This window comes from Crocodylus porosus, unplaced genomic scaffold, assembly GCF_001723895.1.
Source record: "Crocodylus porosus isolate Cpor-Errol unplaced genomic scaffold, CroPor_comp1, whole genome shotgun sequence".
NCBI lineage: Eukaryota > Metazoa > Chordata > Crocodylia > Crocodylidae > Crocodylus > Crocodylus porosus.
This window is the reverse complement of record NW_017728925.1, coordinates 6550914-6568642: the sequence shown is the minus strand read 5'-3', so window position 1 is coordinate 6568642 and position 17729 is coordinate 6550914. Positions and strand designations below refer to the sequence as shown.

Sequence of the window (17729 nt, the reverse complement as noted above, 5' to 3'; positions counted from 1 at the left end):
GTGACATTTCTGTGACTCAGTTTCTCCACCTACACTAGGGGTGGGCAAAATGGCAGAGCTGGCCAGTAGGCCAGACTCCATTTCCCAGCAGCCCCTGCCCACATCACTGCAGCCGGTTCCATGGAGATCCCAGGGGTGGCGGGACCATGACAGCATGGGTCCACGGTTCCCATCAAGACCGACCTCCGCAGCGCTGGCAGGGTGCACAGCTGGATGGGGGGCTGCTCTGGGGCCGGGGCTGGGATCTTGCAGGGGCGACAGCATGGTCTGGAGCTGAGGCAGAACTGTGATCCACGGCCTGCCCACCCCTGCCTGGGGCATGTGGGCAGCAGATCGTGGCTCTGCCCTGCATCTGGACCTTGCTGTCCCTGCTACAAGAACCGAGCCCTGGAGCAGCTTCCTGCCCTGCCAGTGCTGCTGGGGCTCGTCTCCCTGGAAACCCTGGCCTCATGTTGTCTCCTGTGGTCTCCATGCAAACTGGCTGCAGCAAAAGGGCAGGGGCTGCTGGGAAATGGAGTCCACCATGAACTCAGTGTGGCCCATGGGCCAAACTTTTCACCTGTCCCTGATCTACACAGTTAAGACAGAAATACTACCTACCTCCCCTGAGTGCTGTCCATCCTAATAAAGCTAGAAGACCGGGAATATGCATATGAAAAGCTTGCTGTAATAAGACCTAAGTGATAAAGAGACCCCCAAAGCTTTGGAGTATCTTTTTTACAAGCACCAACCAGTTACTATCCTTCTGCATGACTACACACCAGATTTGGGGGTCTGGAAATGTGAGCTGGAAATGTCAAAAAAGCAGGGTGCCTCAAGAGATTGCTATTATATCATGCTCCTGATCAGATCAGAAAAAGCATTTTGGTAACTGATTTTTTTTTAAGTGTCCCAGCATTTCTGATGCTGAACCTGGAAAGGACCATGAGGTATAGAAACACCTAGAAAAAGAAATTTTACGCATACACACACACACACATATTTAAACAATTGGAGATTTGGGGTAAACGGGCGGATCATTTCTTATCCTATCCAGACTCTTTGGCCCAAACTTGATGACAACAAACAAACCTGGCTCTTGATGAGGTCGTCATCTCTGTGCACTTGCAGGATGTAGCCTGTCTTGCAACTAATGTTGCACTGGGCGCCATTGTACCACCCACCGCTGGTGCAGTTCAGCTTGGCATTCTCAATCTCCAGCTCTTGGCAGTCAGTGGCTTCGCAAGAGTAGTGGACACAGCTAGGAAGGAAACAAGAAATAGCATGTGTAGTTCATTTTGCAGAAGAATGGCTGTTAGACCAACGAATCCTTCTTTTGTAAGGCAGCAGATAAAAGTTACTGAACCCATTTGGTAGCAGAATCAACCCAGGTCAAACAGCAAGAACCTTTGCTACATTTTCTGCTGAATGAGGAATGCGTGCTGGTAATGACAACCTCGCCAAAAAACAGATCTCTGAGCCTGTGAATCTAGCACTGAGGAAAAGGGTAGATGATCATTCCTTGTGAATGATTTTCATTAGTAGAGTGCCAGCAAAACAGAAACAACATGACAGTGGAATTGTAACCTTCCCACTCTATCCTCTGCTTAAGTGCCTAAATCATGTCTTTGGAAAAAAAAAAAAAATCCCCACTGGGTTAGTGAGGCAGTTCATGCCCCAGTCTTTTGGCTCTGCTGAAATTAAGTGTCAGCTAGCACCAGTGATGCTGGGGAGTTTCTGAGCTGTAGATACTTATCTTTTAGGAACCTGACTGAGACAGACTCATTCACTGGGGAAAGTGACAAGTGCTTGAATGATGTGCTGTCCATCACCTCTCTCCAACTGCTGTCCACAAAGTTCCTACTGCCCCCACAGTTTTTCAAAAGATAGGACCTTTCCATTTTCCCTTCATAAAATGGCATTGAGATTAACAAACCAAACAAAACAAAAGAAACAACCCCGCCCCACCCCCAAAGAAAATCCATTTTTTAATTTTTATTTCTAATTATGCACGAAGTTTGTATGGGGCAAAATCTCTCATTGTCTATGATCACTTTAACCCAGTTGTATATTTTAGCATGCATTCAATATTAGGCACATAAGTAAATTGCCTGCCTTCAATGGGAGTGCTCACATACTTAAAGCTATTCATGTACCTAAGTGTTTTGCTGTCATAGAGGCCTAAAATTCTACAAGTCAATATCCCTACGCTGGGGTTATTGATCTATATGTGTGCATAACTGCGGAGTAGACTAAGTAGCTCCGGAGTGAAGCATCGCCATCTACACATGTGACACTATTAGGCCGCAGAAACTAATTAACACTGCTGTGGGACAGTACTATTGGGAGCAGTACTATCTTACAGCGGGGTAATTAACTGCAATTAAACACACATGTAGTTGCTGACTGTGGGCATGAATTATGCCCAGTCAGCCCAGTCAACAAGGGGCCACACTCCTGCTTGCTACTTAGTCACATGGCTCTGTACTTTCAGCACCCTCATGGCCCAGCCAGCCCCTCCACCACCTGCCACCACCCCCCAAAGCAGGGCAGGAGCATGCCTGGCATAAACTGCTCTGCCTCAACTCAAATTGCTGCTGGCCTGGGTGCACGTGTAGATGCTGTGCTTGGGAGTAGTTTACTCTGGCCCAAACTGCTCCAGAGTGTATTGCTTTGAATCAATTGCATATGTAGATGCATCCTGGGTGACTGACATGTACTGAAATCAATAGGAATTAACCAGATCCTTGAGAAGAGGAGCTGGGCCTCATTTCATCATCTGCCAGGGCAAAGAAGAGGTGGAACTGGTGGGTACGCACAGTGAAAAATATTAAAGAAATGAACATCTATACCATGAAACTGGTTAAGATCTAAACGTTTCCCTCTTCCAGGAAAAAGGCTAACAACCACTAAAATCCTACCCAGTTCATTAATCGTGGTACTTGGTGTGTGTATAGAATTTTTTTTATACACTCAAAAAATTGTTCGTTAATTAATCCTCATGGCAACCCTGTAAGGTAGCTGTGGTAGTGTTATTACCTCTTTGTTAGAGATTGGAAAGTGGAGGAGGGGTTAGGGAGGGATAGAGTGACTTGGCCAAAGTCACAAAAAGTGAGAAGTGGAATGAGAAATGGGGATCTCTGGATCTTCACATCAGATTACGTTATAGTGGTATGAATCTGCAACTACTTATTTCTCTTTCAACAAGAAATGACCCCAAATGGGGGTGATCAGCTTGTAAAAATCCAACTTCCTTCATCTCTTGGAAGCCTTTCACTAGGGTGAGACAAGCTGGGAATCTCCTCCACATTCAGACAGCCATCTCTGGGCCAGATTTGCACCACCTCCTAAAGGGGTTTAGGAGCTACACTAGGCACAGCCCAGTGAGGTAGAGGGCACAGCATGTAGCAGCTGCTAGTGAGAAGATGCTTCCAGATTTTCCACTTTTCACTTACAGGCAACTGGTCATACCCTTACAGTGTGCAGTATCTTGATGGACTAGTGAAACTGGTGGTCCCCGTACTCTGCTTCACAACACTCCCTTGAACAGCCCCGGTTGGAGTCATGCCCTTACTCAAGGGGAGCAAGGCTTTATAGTCCTGCTGATTTCAATGCAATGCCTCTTCAAATGAGGCAATACTCAACATTAGGGTGTCTGACTGACCATTAGAACGGCATGACTATTAAATATGTTGTCTTGCCAAACCTCACTACAAATTCCTGTTACACCTACACTTTAAGGCTAATCATTATTTTGTTCCCTTCTATTTTCAGAAAGTAGTGTTTTATATGTGAATTCCTTCTGCCTCACTGCTTCGCTGACAAGTAAGTTAAGCTGGTGAGGAACAGAGAAAACATCACTGACAATTCTGTACTCAGAAGGCTACATTGTGAACTTTGCTCCACGGCACATCTTGTGTGAAGAACTAAATTACTTTGCATACATGCTGGATAAATAAAATAACACCCTACAAAATACTGGTGTCCACCAGTGTAGAGCATGTTAATATTATGCTGAATTCCAATCTTGAAGGAGATCATAAGAATGAACAAATTTAGGAAAATCTAGGACTGAATTCTTCTGTCACTTACATCTGTGAAAACCTAGAATCACTTTATTGAAATCAGTGGTTGTACTCTTGATATTTATTGGGGGAAACACAAACAAGAATCTGGCCTGTAGAGTTCACATCAGGACACAAGAGGAACAAGCTTAGATTTAAAAGCCACACAGAACTGAAACACCAACAACAAAAGCACGAAGTAACTCTTATTGTGATGTTCCTCCTGCTGTTTACAAGTCCCCTTGTGGTCTTAGTAAATGGCCAGGGAACATTTTTAGCCACCCCCTCCAGGCACCAGATTATGCCTTGGTTAGCAGGATCATCCGAGGAGCTCTCTCTGTCTGTAACTCTATATGAATGACTTCAGTAACAAACAATACAACCATTCACTTTTTGCAAAGCAACCACCACCACCCCAAATGTTCCCAATTTAAATATTTCTGGTTCTCTAGCTACTGGTTCCAATTTGGTATCAGCTACTGTCAAACATAAATCCTAATGAATTTTAGAGTAATGATTCTGAAGCCAGTTCTGCAAATGCAGAATTAAATAGGATAAGATAAACATATCTCAGGGAAAGGGAGAACTCACTGTGGCCATATACCTAAAACTGTGGGCTACACAAATCCTTCCTCAGGTAGTGTCATATACCAATGGTTAGACATCACTTGTCCAGGGAACCATACAGTCCTCAGCAGCGAAGGAGCGAGGAATCCAAGAATAATATAATTTTAACCTTAGCTCACCTTCTTCAGTGCAGACAAATTAGTTTTCTCTTTATGCCATAATGACACTTCGGACCTTTCAATCATGGCTCACAAAGTAGATTTAAAAGAAGTGCCTCAATTTTGTATATGGGAAAACCAAGGTACAGAGAAATGAAGATTAAAGTTTTCAAAAGGAATTTCTAACCCTAGGGGCACAGCCTGAACAGAGATAGCTTGGTCCTGATTTTTAGAGGTGCTTAGCTCTTGTAGTTTCAGGAAGGGTCAAAAAGAACTGCAGGTGCACTGAAGTTCTGAAAATCATGAACAAAAAAGGGCACCTAAAAAGAGAGGCCCCTTTTTAAATGTTTTATTTTAGTGACTTGCTCAAGGCAATATAAGCAGCCCGTCGCAGACATGGGAAGACTCACTGACACCTATTCTAGCAACTTGTGCACCGGGCCACACTGACTGGCTGAACAAAAGGCACAGTCAGAAAAATGATACAGGCAATTTCTTCTTCCCTGCAACTGATGCTATTTTTTCAGAGCATTTTTCTCTGTCATGGCTAATATTCTGAAAGACTCTAGCTTCTATTAAGCAAACATGAACATGAGCTTGTTTAGTCAACTCATCCCCTTAAACAAAAAAGACAAACAGCTAAAAACCACCATATTTCACAGTTTCCTTTAAGAACCAAATCTCATCCCCAGTTTCCATGAACTTGAGAAGACACTTGCCCGCATTTATTTGAAAGTTGGCACAGGCTAGCTCTATGTTGGATGCAAATATGGGCACATGTAATCTGGATCCAAGTTTGCACCCATTTCTACTCACAACTTTTTCCAGTTTCCTCAAAACATTCTCAGACCTTAATAATCCAGGACCAATTTCAGGATGGTAGTAAGTCCTGCAAGCAGGTGACCTCTGCTTGGTTCTAGCTTTGCTGACAATATTTGGCATTATATGATTACTTGGCAATATTTGATTCTCGCTTACTAGTTGGATATTCTGATAATCTTATAAGATTTCCAATATGTCTTAGTTTCAGTCAAGATGGAAATAACACTGCAGTGACAGCTTTTGTCACGGTACTGTCATCAGCTGAAACCAGGACTGCTACCAGCTGAAACCAGAAATCAGAGATAAGTGATTCTATTAAAAATGCATATTTAGCCAAATAGTTTTGACTTAAAAGGCAAAACAAAATTTAAAAACAGGTGGGCATGCGCACACATATGCATCAAGTTCAGTTCAGGTTTAGGCTGAAGCGCTGCATCAGTTCTTACTCATCTGAGCTGTTTCATCCACCCCTGCTCTGAATGTGCTCCATAGAACATCTCCAAATCCTCATTTTCCTCTACTAATACTGACCCTGACTTAGAAATTCATTCAAACACATGCTTAGCTTCAAACACTTGCATAAACCCTGTTGAAGTACGTGACTTCAGGGGATTTAAGCACATGGCTAAATGCTTTGCTATGTTGGAAGCCTGTTGATACAATACTAGAAACATTAGTATCTTAACATGTTTATACAAAATTATGACAATTAAGTGGTAATCTTACTTCTTCACATCAAAACAAACTCATACCTCCTGCTTTGTTAAGCTCAGAGCAGCCAAACATCATTTCCTAACCCTGAGGTCAAACACTTTTCCAAGAACTTATCCTAACACACTGCCCTAATTATTTAAGTAGCTTCCTTAGTGATCACTGCCAAACATATATGTAGAGACAAGCATAGAGGCATACAAGTATACACTTGTATATAATAAAGGCCTGATTCAGATCTCATTTTACACAGATACTGTATCATTTTCATTTGTGTAGCTGCAGTTAATTTTGCAGGTAAATGCAAAAATCTTAAAAATTTTCATCTACTCGGACTCCAAAATAATGCACATATGACATACGAACACTTTGTCTGTGTTTCTAATGAACTCATTGTCTGGAAAATACTTTTCAATGGGCTGAAAGCAGGTTAGCTATTTTTAATCCAAACATAACATGGATATCAGCGCACATAAGACAGTTAGAAAAGCAGACACGTTAGTTCTATTTTTGGCCGCAGTAATACGGTTAAATACATAAAGGTTTGAAATTGTTTTTTTTCCCCTGTCTTTAGCTTTTGGGAGGGTTTTTTGTTTTTCAACTAAAATCTTATAGGTGTCTTTGTTATGAAACAAGAGCTTAGACTGTGCAGAAAGAAGTATCAGAATGAATTGCACAGAGGAACTAGTGTCTCAGGAGACAGGGGACTGAGTACAAATCTTTACGTTTTAGGTACCTTCTTCACCTTTCTGGTAATAGTGACCAAAAATATTTACCATTTAATGGCTAGTCAGTGACCCGTGCGAAAGGGACCTCAGTGCATTTCCCAGAGGGGTAGCAATGGGAATTAGGAATTCACAACAATGATATGACTGGGCCACACAAAGGAAAAATGGAAACAAAAAATATAAATGAGCAGGCAGGGGTGCTGGGTGCTCATTTCAGAATTTGCTAAACAGCTTTGTTCTAAACATGGGTGAACTACAGAGGGGAAAAACGCACTATATAGTGCTTACAGGCACCAAACCAACTGAGTTCCAGTGTCACACCAAATGGTACCAGTGGTTAAAGCAGAGGGCCTGGGGTGTCAAGACCTGTGGGTTTCATTTCCAGCTGTGAAATGGGTATACATATGTATATATGCTATTTCATCTCATTTTCCTGGTGTGTAAGATGTCATGTCCAATGGAGCTCTCACTGAGATGAAGACCTCAAAATGATAATGCTTTTAAAACCTCCCTAAGCCCTTATAGTGGATAACAATAACCGGAGGGGGGCGGGTATTAACAACCTTCCAGTTCTCCCTGTGAGAATGTTCCGAGGCGAACAAAGAAAATGCATCACGTCCCAGTTTAATAAAAGCCAAATGATGCTGGTTGCCAATTACCAAAAGGGGGGTGAAGGTTAAAACCCCACTGAATTATAGCATATGTCATGGACCAAGGCTTCTATGATTAACTGTTCTCTGAGAAATTCATTAATTTCACCAGAACCAAGTTGAACAGAGATTGTGTAAAATGACAGAAAGCAGGAAAGGGGTAGACCATACTAGAAAAGGTTAGAAAAAGCAGCATTAAACAGCAACCCACAGATCAGGGGACACTTTTGTTATTGTTGCTTAGAAAAAAAATACCCAGCAAACCCTTGGGGATTACAAAAAATGATTGGGCTTGTTAAGCCTTTATATATGGTTTTGTTCTTTGTCATTTCTTCTTGGAGGCAGAAAGAGCAGGAGAGAATTAAGAAAGGGGGCAACTTGTGCATTGATAGAGTTATGTTGGCTCACGGAATAGAGAAATCTCTGACGGAAGGGATTTGTTGAAGGGCAGGGGCAAGGGGAGGGGATGGCTTGTTGTTGAGCTGTGGTTTATGCTGGCTCAGGTATGCCAGGTCATGCACTTCTGTGGAAGGAGCTGAGGGTGCATGGTTTTCAAACCATATTTAAACAAACCATGGGTCGGTTATTCCAAACCTAATTATTGAACCTGGGGAGCTGAGAGGTGCTTTGGAGGTGCTGAGTTTTCTGGACTACAGCATTGGTCCGTGATATGTGTACAGCGGCAGAGATTTATATGTACATATGTATGTACTGCTACATAGACATAACTCAAAGGGGGTAAAAAATACAGCTCACCCTGAATGAGCCAGTTCTTGGCTGCTACAGCAGTGCTGAAAGTAGCAAAACAAAGTTCAATAGAACAGGGAAAAGCAAATGTACTTCCTTCAAACTATAAAGTACACATAGTGGTGACATAGTTATATAACAAAAAACCATGAGGTACCTATGCTAGAGAACGACATAAAACGAGACACCAGTCCAAGGAAAGGGAAATGTATCTTCATTATAAACAAGGAGTCAGCAGAGAATTATAAAGCGGAAACGTTATGAAAGCAGAAATTTTAGCAACTGAACCAGGGCATCTGTCTTAGCTTCAGCACCGCGGTTTCCAGTACAGAACAAAACTGCAGTACAAGGCATGCAGGTCTCCTTGTGCCTGATGCGTACAGGAATCCGAGGAAGAAGTCAGTGCTTAACAACAGTTATCCCTGAGAGGTTTGCGAGACACTGCTCTGGCCTTCTATACGGTGAAAAGAAAATTAGCATGGTATCTCAGTTAAAGGCATAGCAACGGCTGGCTTTTTTTTTTTTTTTTTTTTTTAAACAGCAGCCATGCTACTTACAGTTTTCAGGACGTGCATTAGGGAGCGTGTTGGGTGACTATATAAGCAGACATGCATACGAGCCTTGTTTTAAATGTCCCTTACACAAGGCAAGTGAGGTGAAATGTCACTGTTGCCAGTAGAGCTCTACAGGTGTTAAACCGGTGGAATAGGAAAATTAATTGCATGACATCTACTATGCATCTCTTTTATAGCACATCTCCAGCAGTGTTAGGTACCTCTGCCAAAAAACTTCTGCAAGTTGCACAGGGAAAAACAAATCAATGGAAAATATGGGCCATAATTTAAGAAACAGGAGCACAAGTACCATGATGTTCAATAGAATTTGTGCCCCTGACCTGCACGGACTCTTAAAAATCCCATCCAAAATATACACTTTTAAAAAGGAGTGGGAAAGCACATTTTATTCTGTATTTGGGTGGTCTGCTCACTGACACATGGGAAAGATACACTTCCTCTTAAAAGAACTTCTATGAGGAGATATATTCCTATTCTCTCTCATATTCAAAGTCCTCGCCCAAGCTCATAAGCACCTGTATCTAACTGCACATTCTCTCCAACTAAAATAGTTCTCTCTCTCAGAGGAGGGAAACAATTTCTCCTGCAGAATGAAGCTAAAGAGAGACAAAAGAAATGCCTGTGTTTATCTGGGGACAATGACAAGCTGTTTATATCTAGGGAGAAAATTTCTCTAAAAAAACCCCCATATAAATAAGATGAAAAGGACAAGGAGAGTGGGAGATCAGGGAAAACAGCTGGAAGCTGTTCAGACAAAGAAAGTGAGCGAAAGGCGGCATGTATTTGTGCGAGGGGGAGAGACCTGCTGGGACTTTAGACCAGTCCTAATGTACCTTTCCCCATGCTCTGGGCTCATCTGAACTATATCATGGTGCCCCAAGCGGTCCCACCATAGGACAGTTTGGATCCTTCCCAGCAGAGTCTGATCCAAAGTGCACTGAAGGCAACAGAAAGGCTGCAATTGACTTCAACAGGCTTTAAATTAGACCTTTGTTTTAAAAGCCTTTAGGTCCTTATAGGAACTTAGAAGCTTTATATATAATATAGCATTTTTTTTATCCATAAAATGGATGCTCTACAGTTTTGCTGCTTTGAATAGGTGAAGCTGTCATTTGGGGACCAAATTAGCTGAAGCTTCCAGTGGTTCAGTGTATCATTAAAAAAAAAAGGAAAAAAAAAGGTTAAAAAAAAACAGTGGGCAGCTATTATTATTTACAATTATTAAAAGATAATGATGTATAATAGTAAATGATGTATTGAAAATATATTGTGAATTATAAAGAAATGTTTCTACAGGTTAGTTTGCTGGGAGGATGCATTTTTTCTATTGAGGGAATAACTTTTCTAGACACACAACACTTGCACTTTTATAATAAATAGTTCAATTACTACTGAACATTGAGGGGGGAGGAAAGAAAGCAAGAGAGAGAGAAATGGGGCCCATTTTTTCTGAGTCCTGTCAGCCTCCATGCTGCTTCTAGCTACCTCCTACCCCTGCATCTCCCTCTCTCTCTCCGCCTTCTGCACTGGGATTTGGCCAACTTCCACAGCTAGACCTCTCATCTGAAACTTGATCTTGCTGTCTTTGGGCCTCTGAATTTATACAGCTTATTGCACAGAATGATCAGACTCCTTGAATCTAGGTCAGAACACACTGACTGGATTGATTTAGCTATAGATATACTTTTCTTCCCTCCCCTTCCCCCTTCTCAGAATAAAAGCAGGTCCTGAAAAGCCAGGTCAGAAAGCTATCACAAACTGGACAGTACTCCTACAAGGCAGATCAGGGGCTTGCTGGGCAATTCAAACTAGCTTGTTTTACTGTTACTGGTTTTCCTGTTTGAATGTTACTTGCAGCTTTGGGCAGGCTGAAGAAAATGTATCTTTTAAAGGTTTTGCTAAATTTTCCCTGCTTGCTTTTGCTGCCTTGCTGAAAGGATCCAGGAGATTGTGGAGAGAGAGGCTGTGAAATGTCACCACCGCTGTGGGATGCAAAGCGGAGATGGGGAGGGGCGGGTGGTGATCTATTGATCTGGCTCTAGTATCAACAACAATAAAGTAGTAGCCATAAACTTATAGTGCTTTTCATCCTGGAAGGTCCCAAAGAGCTTTTCAGAGAGTGGGCCTGATCCTAGAAGTGCGGAGGGCCCTTAACTGAAAAAACACAGAGAGCAGTACGCACTAGGGATTTATCCCCAGGTGTTATGCCTCTTCTCTTGCAGAAGTAGGCTAAATATAAGCATGGGAATCGCTTTATTCATCACAGAAGGGCAGCCATGTCTGTGGCCGAATGCGGTAGCTGTTTAACAGCATGAAGATTGCTTCATGCACAGCAATTTAGCTGAAGGGCTACGATGTGATTGGCTAAAGTGGCACCTTATTGGAGAAAGTATGCCGTGTTAACTGGACACCATTCCAGCTCATAACAGAAGAGAAAGGAGGAGGAAATAATTTACTAACAGTATCCCCTGTGGGTTAAATACGCCATCCATCCTGGTCAATGAGAACACTGCTGTTTTTACCAGCAACACAAAGGGGTCAGCAGAGTTCAGGCCCCTGGCCCCTCCTGTCTCTTTTTAACCTCTTGATCAGATCCAGTGGAGCACAAAGTCAGTGGGTGGCTAGGGGAGAAGGAAGCAGGCTGACAGGCTCACCTCTGCTCAGCTGGGCTGTAGGTCTGTCCTCTCTGACAGCTGCTGATGGTGATGGGGTCGAAGTTGTGAAAGGAGCGCAGGGCCACCCCGGAGATGGCCACAAACTGGGAGTTGAAGCTAATCAGGACAGCCTGGGTGTGGTAGAAAGGGTGACTGAGGTCATGGATCACGGGGATAATCAGGGGATTGTTCCTGCAGCTCAGAACGTGGACACCTGTCAGAAGAAAGGCAAGATCAGAGGACAGGGGTCTTTTCACAATGACACTGCTATGCCACTGGCATTTGAGAAGCATGTCATCCTCATGGAAGACCCCTAGAGAACAGTTATGACAAACGTGCCTATCGGGTTTGTTTTTGGAATCATCCCACGGGTTTTTTCCTCGAATCCTATGGAACGCTCCACACAAAGGCCGTGTCAGTCTCTCGGGTTAATTCTGTAGGCCGGGCTGGAGAACAATGTCTTTAGAATCCTGTTACATTTCTATTGCACCCTATTAAATCAGAAGCAGCCACAATGACGGAAACGGAGTTACGCTCTTGTAAAAACAGTGCAAGTAGGAAGACAGTTAGACCCTTTATGTTACACATCTAATTGTGCCAGCAGAATGGGGAGCTTTGTGCATAATGGGCAGTTTACCAGCAGTTTGTTTGCAGCTGTGTGTGTCATTACCCACTGGATGCAGGATATTTTGGACCCCTTCTGTGCATGCCCTAGCTTTTGTTTGTTGTTTGTTTTAAATAAAATAGCTTTTGGCTTTTCCTTAATAGGACAAGGACGAGTGGAGTCTGGAGAGGGATACTGGCACGTGGTGGGTACGGTGAAGATTTAAAGGTGACCCTCTCTGACAAGAATATAAATCAAAGATTGTGGGGTCTGCCAAGGTGGACGTGCCAAACAACTGCTGTGAGATACTGCGCAGCCTTCTCACCTCGTTAACTCTAGTAGGAGAGGAGGACACTCAACAGCACTCAGCAGATGCTCAGCACTGCACAGCATAGGCCACTGACACAAAAAGACTTCAGTGGGCCAAAATCACTCCAGGAGTAACCCTACTGATTTCTTTCGAGTCACTACAGGACTATACCTGGCTGTAAATCCACTGACTCCAGTTGGTTGTACCAAGGAGGGATATTGAGCTTTCTTTCCCAACCCCCTGTGGAATTGCTGTAAGGATCTATTTGGCTCCCACTTCATTCACCTTGCTGGAGTTTCACCAGCAATGAATTTGGTCCAGAGCTTTTGGCCACGCTGATACATTTATGAATTTGAAAATGCGTTCTATTTGTGTGTTTAACTGACTCTGGGATTTTTCTTTTTTAGTCCAGCTTTCTTAATTCAAGAGAGAGAGAGAAAAAAAGAGAGGACTTTTTTCCCCGCTTGGAAAGGGATTTCCTGTGAATTAAGACAGACTTCTGATTATTCTCTTTAAACTTCTCCCTCCCTCTTTTTTTTTTTTTTATTTCCCACTTCTTCCTGTAATAAAAAGGGCTCTTTTCTCCTTTTGCTTTCTATCTGACCCTGAAATAACCTCACTGTCTGCTTGCCTCCCACAGGTCTTTTGAGATGAGCTCCCTGTGGAAAGGTGCAGGTTTCCCACTTAGGAACAGGTGCGGTTCATTCTTAAAACTCCTTGGATTCCAAATACTTTGGACGTTTCTGTCTTCTCTGATGGAAAGCCAGAAAGTCCTGACTTTGTCTGAGGCTGTTTGTTCACTTCAATCTCCTGCGCTTAGATGTCCATCACAAAACAGATGATTGTGGCTTGCTTTAACTGGTACTTTTGCTCCCCATGAAGGGGACTAGGATTGAATGGGTCATGGCCAGTGTACTATTCTTTCTCACCTAAAGGGAGCCAACAGAGACAGGAATGGTACATACAGGACAAATCAGCAGTGGTTAGAGCTAGCTGCCTGCTTGAACTGACTGCACAACTTTTAGCACCTCTTCCAAAGTTTGCAGCGTCTGAATCTTGGGAGATGCTTTTCAGATCCTCTTTGGCTACAGCCTGTGGCTGAGACTTTTTTCCTCATCACAGCTCTGCTGTACAGGACTCATTGGAAGTTTCCCTTCATCTTCTGAGAAGAGTAAAATAGCACAATGCAAATGTCACTTCTGCAACTGTCAGGCAGCATAGGGATACCCAAACTAGCTTTAAACTACAGGGTTTTGGGTACCCATAATCCAGAGCTCTGTGCTGGTTATGTTACTAGGATTCGAGTGTGGACTGACTCCTATTCTGATCCTGACCTCTACTTACGGCTCTCTGCCAGGTCTTATAGTACAAAGAGCGCAAGGGCACAGAATGGGACTGACGCAGCCGACAGTACTCAGCCAAAGCAGCCAGTGAAGTCAACGAGGATCCCGACTGAGGAACAACTACTGAGCTGGGCCCTGCCTGTATCTCCCTTCCATTAAGCTAAGAAATCAATGTAGTCTGCTGGCCCCTGGAGAGGTCAGAGGGGCTTTTCCATCATGAAAGCAGTGTCTTAAGTATGAAGATTTGCAGGCATCAGTTTGGGCTGTGCCAAACATGTTGCAATATTTTGAAGGATTTCAAAACTTTGCCCTTGATTCCCTTTCCTGCTTCTCTTCTCTCTCAGTGTGTGTCTCTCTCCAAACAAGTTGTGTATTAGATGTTACTTAGCAGGGCCAGCTCAACTTTCATTTATTTTTCAGAGGGTAGCAGCTACAATCCTACTACAAGTCATTCCCCTGGGAAAGGGGGAGGATGCTACTGACCCAGAGTACTCAAGGAAACCCATGCAGCTAAGACAATGGGCTTATCTATCTGAGTTGCATTCAAATGTAAAGGGAAGTCCCATATATAAATTCTTCCATGCTCCTCTCCAAATGAACCCTTATATAGGCTTCCTTTTGCTTCATGCCCAATCAATGTTACAAAGTGTAAGTTATGAGTGAGATAACTGTCCAGCACCCCTTGACTTGCTCTGGTCCCATTCTCTTCCTCTTCACAAACACAGTGGTGATATGAACTATGCAGCCCCCCTCAAAAAAAAAGAAAAAAAGAAACATGATCCTGGTTTGTTGGAATAGTTTTGTTTGTTTGAAATCAGATTAAAACCAGCATCCCTCGGGCATACCCATCAGGGACCCAGGCTGGGTTCAAAGGAAATGCTATCGTGTACTCAGTGAAAGTACACTGAACCAAAGATATTCTGGCATTTTGATGATGACACGTTATTTTGTTGAAAACTTCTGACTGGGTCTAATAAGAATATATAAGAAGAAGGGAAATTTAGAAGGGAGCCTGGAAAAAGCAATCCCTTACACTCCAGTCACCACAGCACCTTGGGAAAAGAAATTATATAATGGCAGGGGGACTTGTTCATATATCAATATCTATATGTTATCTACCTATATAGCAAGAGCCACTCCAAAAGAGGCATTACAACAGATGTTCAGAACTCAGGATGCAGCATGCTAAATTATTTTGGAAACCTGCCTGTAAATGTGACTAAAGGAGTTGCTGGGGGCAGAATACTTTTGCAAACATGGTCCTTATTTTGGTGCCCCAAGGGGAGTTAAACCTGTCTGAGGATATACCTCACAGGGACTAATTGCTGAGCAGCCTCTGGGTAAAATGACACCAGAACACACTCAATAAGCCCCAGCTTTTAGAGATTTAACAAAAACTTTCACTGCTGGCTTTCTGGTCCAGTGACCCCCGTCTGATGCTGGAGAAGCCGAGTAGGAGTACCCTGTGAATGGGGATAGGAGTGGATGGAGGAAACAGAGGAAGCCTATGAAAGAAGAAAGGCAATGCTCAGTGGAAAACATCTCACCGAGATCATGGCTTTGGTCCTTGGTGTCAAACAGTTGCACATTGATGGTTTCCTGCTTCTGATCCAGATAGTATGTTCCATCAGTGACCAAGTGCACAATGACTGCAGCAGCTACCATAGGTTGTGAAAAAAAGGTCTGTGAAAGAGAGAGCAAGCAAAGAGGATAAGGTGCAGAACTGAGCTGCTTTATACCTTTTTAAATGCAATAGCGAAAACAATCTATGTATAATCAAATTTTTTATTGCGGGCCACAGAAAATCTTCTCTTCCATTCTCTCCTTTTGCTCAGCCATGTCTGTCTCTTGGGGAAAATGTAAGGCACTAAACTGAGGACCTCCAGATTTAAACACAGCAGCTGCTAAGCTACTGCTTGAATTAGGCCACTTCTTTATGCCTTTAAAATTGGCTTTAAAGTGACTTAATGCCCTTTTGCACTGCTTTAATACTGCAGCCGTTTGCACATGTTGGCGGAGTAATGTGCTTTGATGGCGGACTGTTTGCTTGTGTCAGTGGTGTAATGCACGTTCAATGACTCTGGGACGCAGCAACATAAAACATCTCCAAGACGGTACTGTTTGCCATGGAGGGAAGCACTGGGCCCTGTGCAACTCAGGGGCTGTGCAGGCAGGCTCCACTGAAGGAAAAAAAAAAAAAGTGGCAAGCCTGATCTTTTTCTCCCACCTGCCAGAGCCTGCCTGAGCTGTGAGGGGGCCTGGTGCTTTCCTCCACATCTGCGGTGCCCTCTGGGACCGCACACGGCAGGTGCTTGCAGGTGGGTGCTGCCGCTGCCATAGAGGGAAGCACCAATGCTCCTCTCCCTGCAGCTTAGGGACTGCTTGGCCTGTTGGCAGCTTGCCCTCCCCTCCCTGCTGCCAGAGAGGCAGGTAAGGGTCAGGCCCAACCTTTGTGTACATGCCATGGGGGTTTACTTCACCCTAAATTGAAGTGATGTTTTTAAAGACCCACTGCTTCAATTTAAGGAGGATTAAACTGAAGTAAACCCCCATGGCATGTACAAATGCCCTCAGAGGTATGGCTCTATAGCAGGGCTCTGTAACAGCTCACATCCTCTTTAGCTCAAGACCAGAGTGGGAACTAGCAATATACCTTCAGCCATGGGTTACATGCGTGACCTTTGTATTATTCATACACATGGTAATTTAAAGAAAATAATATGTCTGTCCTGCGAAGTCTGTTTCCCTGCTGGAGAATCTCTGAACTAGTTAGAGGAGGAGAAGACTTCAGCATTGTACTGGTCACTGTGCGCCTCTTACCTTGAGCCAGAAAATGGTCTGAGCTATATGTGAATACTGAAAGTTGGCTGTGCATGGATACCAGGCGTACTGAGACACACCGTCACTCAGGTCAATCACTTTTGTTCGGCACAGCTGGACCAAAAGAAAGAAAAGGTAAAATATGTTAAAATGGATTGAGGTTGACATATAAAATAGGTATTTTTTTTTCCAAGAGGTAGATGGGCGCAAGATATGCTGGAATAACAGTGAAAACAATTGGAAATGATACTTCCAGTACACACATTTATTCATAAATCATTATCTTTAGGTTTTCCCCCTCACTGGTCTTTTCCAAAATAATCCATAAATGGGAACAAAAGACTCACAGTGGTAACAAGAAATGCAAAACTTTTAAACTCTTGGTTCAGAGATGATACCTTTTATTAGACCAACTAAGAAATCCCCCCCCCCCCAAAAAAAAAAAAAGATTTATTTTTTGCAATTTCTTAGTTGGTCTAATAAAAGGTATCATCTCTGAACCAAAAGTTTTAGAGTTTTGCATTTCTTTTTGTCTCAGCCCAACACAGCTACCAAATACATCCCTGAAACAGTGGTAACAAAACACTCACAGCAGGGCTAAGGGTGAGGTTTTCAAAGTGCTCAGCTTAGTTTTGCTTTCATTGAAGTCAACTGCTATCTCCTTCCTTTGAAGTCAGAGCACTGGGCACTTTTGAAAATCCCACACTAAAATGACAGGCAGACAGACAAACAGAAAGATGAATTGCAAAAAGCACTCCTTGGCAACCACTCACTGTGTCCTTCTATTTAAAACCTGCCTGTTCCTAACTGTATCTAGCTGGCCTTCTCTCTGGGGTGGCTACAGACTGCCCTGTGAAACTGCAGAGAAGTGCAGCCAGGAATGCACTTTGTCCACTTTCCAACTCAGTCTTGTTAATCAATCTTCTTAATTACAATCACCTTATTACATCCACCAGCCATCCCAGCACAGCCAGGTTGAAGAAGAGCTTGCAGTCCC

General features: G+C 43.3%; 1 protein-coding gene across 1 annotated transcript in view; it reads right to left on the bottom strand.

Annotated features, from left to right (window-relative positions):
* Positions 1-17729, bottom strand: part of PAPPA (pappalysin 1) — a 220807-nt gene that overhangs the window by 40396 nt on the left and 162682 nt on the right. Inside the window, exons 11-14 of the mRNA XM_019540642.1 lie at positions 16733-16846; positions 15460-15595; positions 11656-11869; positions 1072-1240 (exon numbers count right to left, since the gene is read on the bottom strand). Of these exons, the coding sequence (XP_019396187.1) occupies positions 1072-1240; positions 11656-11869; positions 15460-15595; positions 16733-16846 (633 nt within the window). The remainder of the gene's footprint in view (positions 1-1071; positions 1241-11655; positions 11870-15459; positions 15596-16732; positions 16847-17729) is intronic.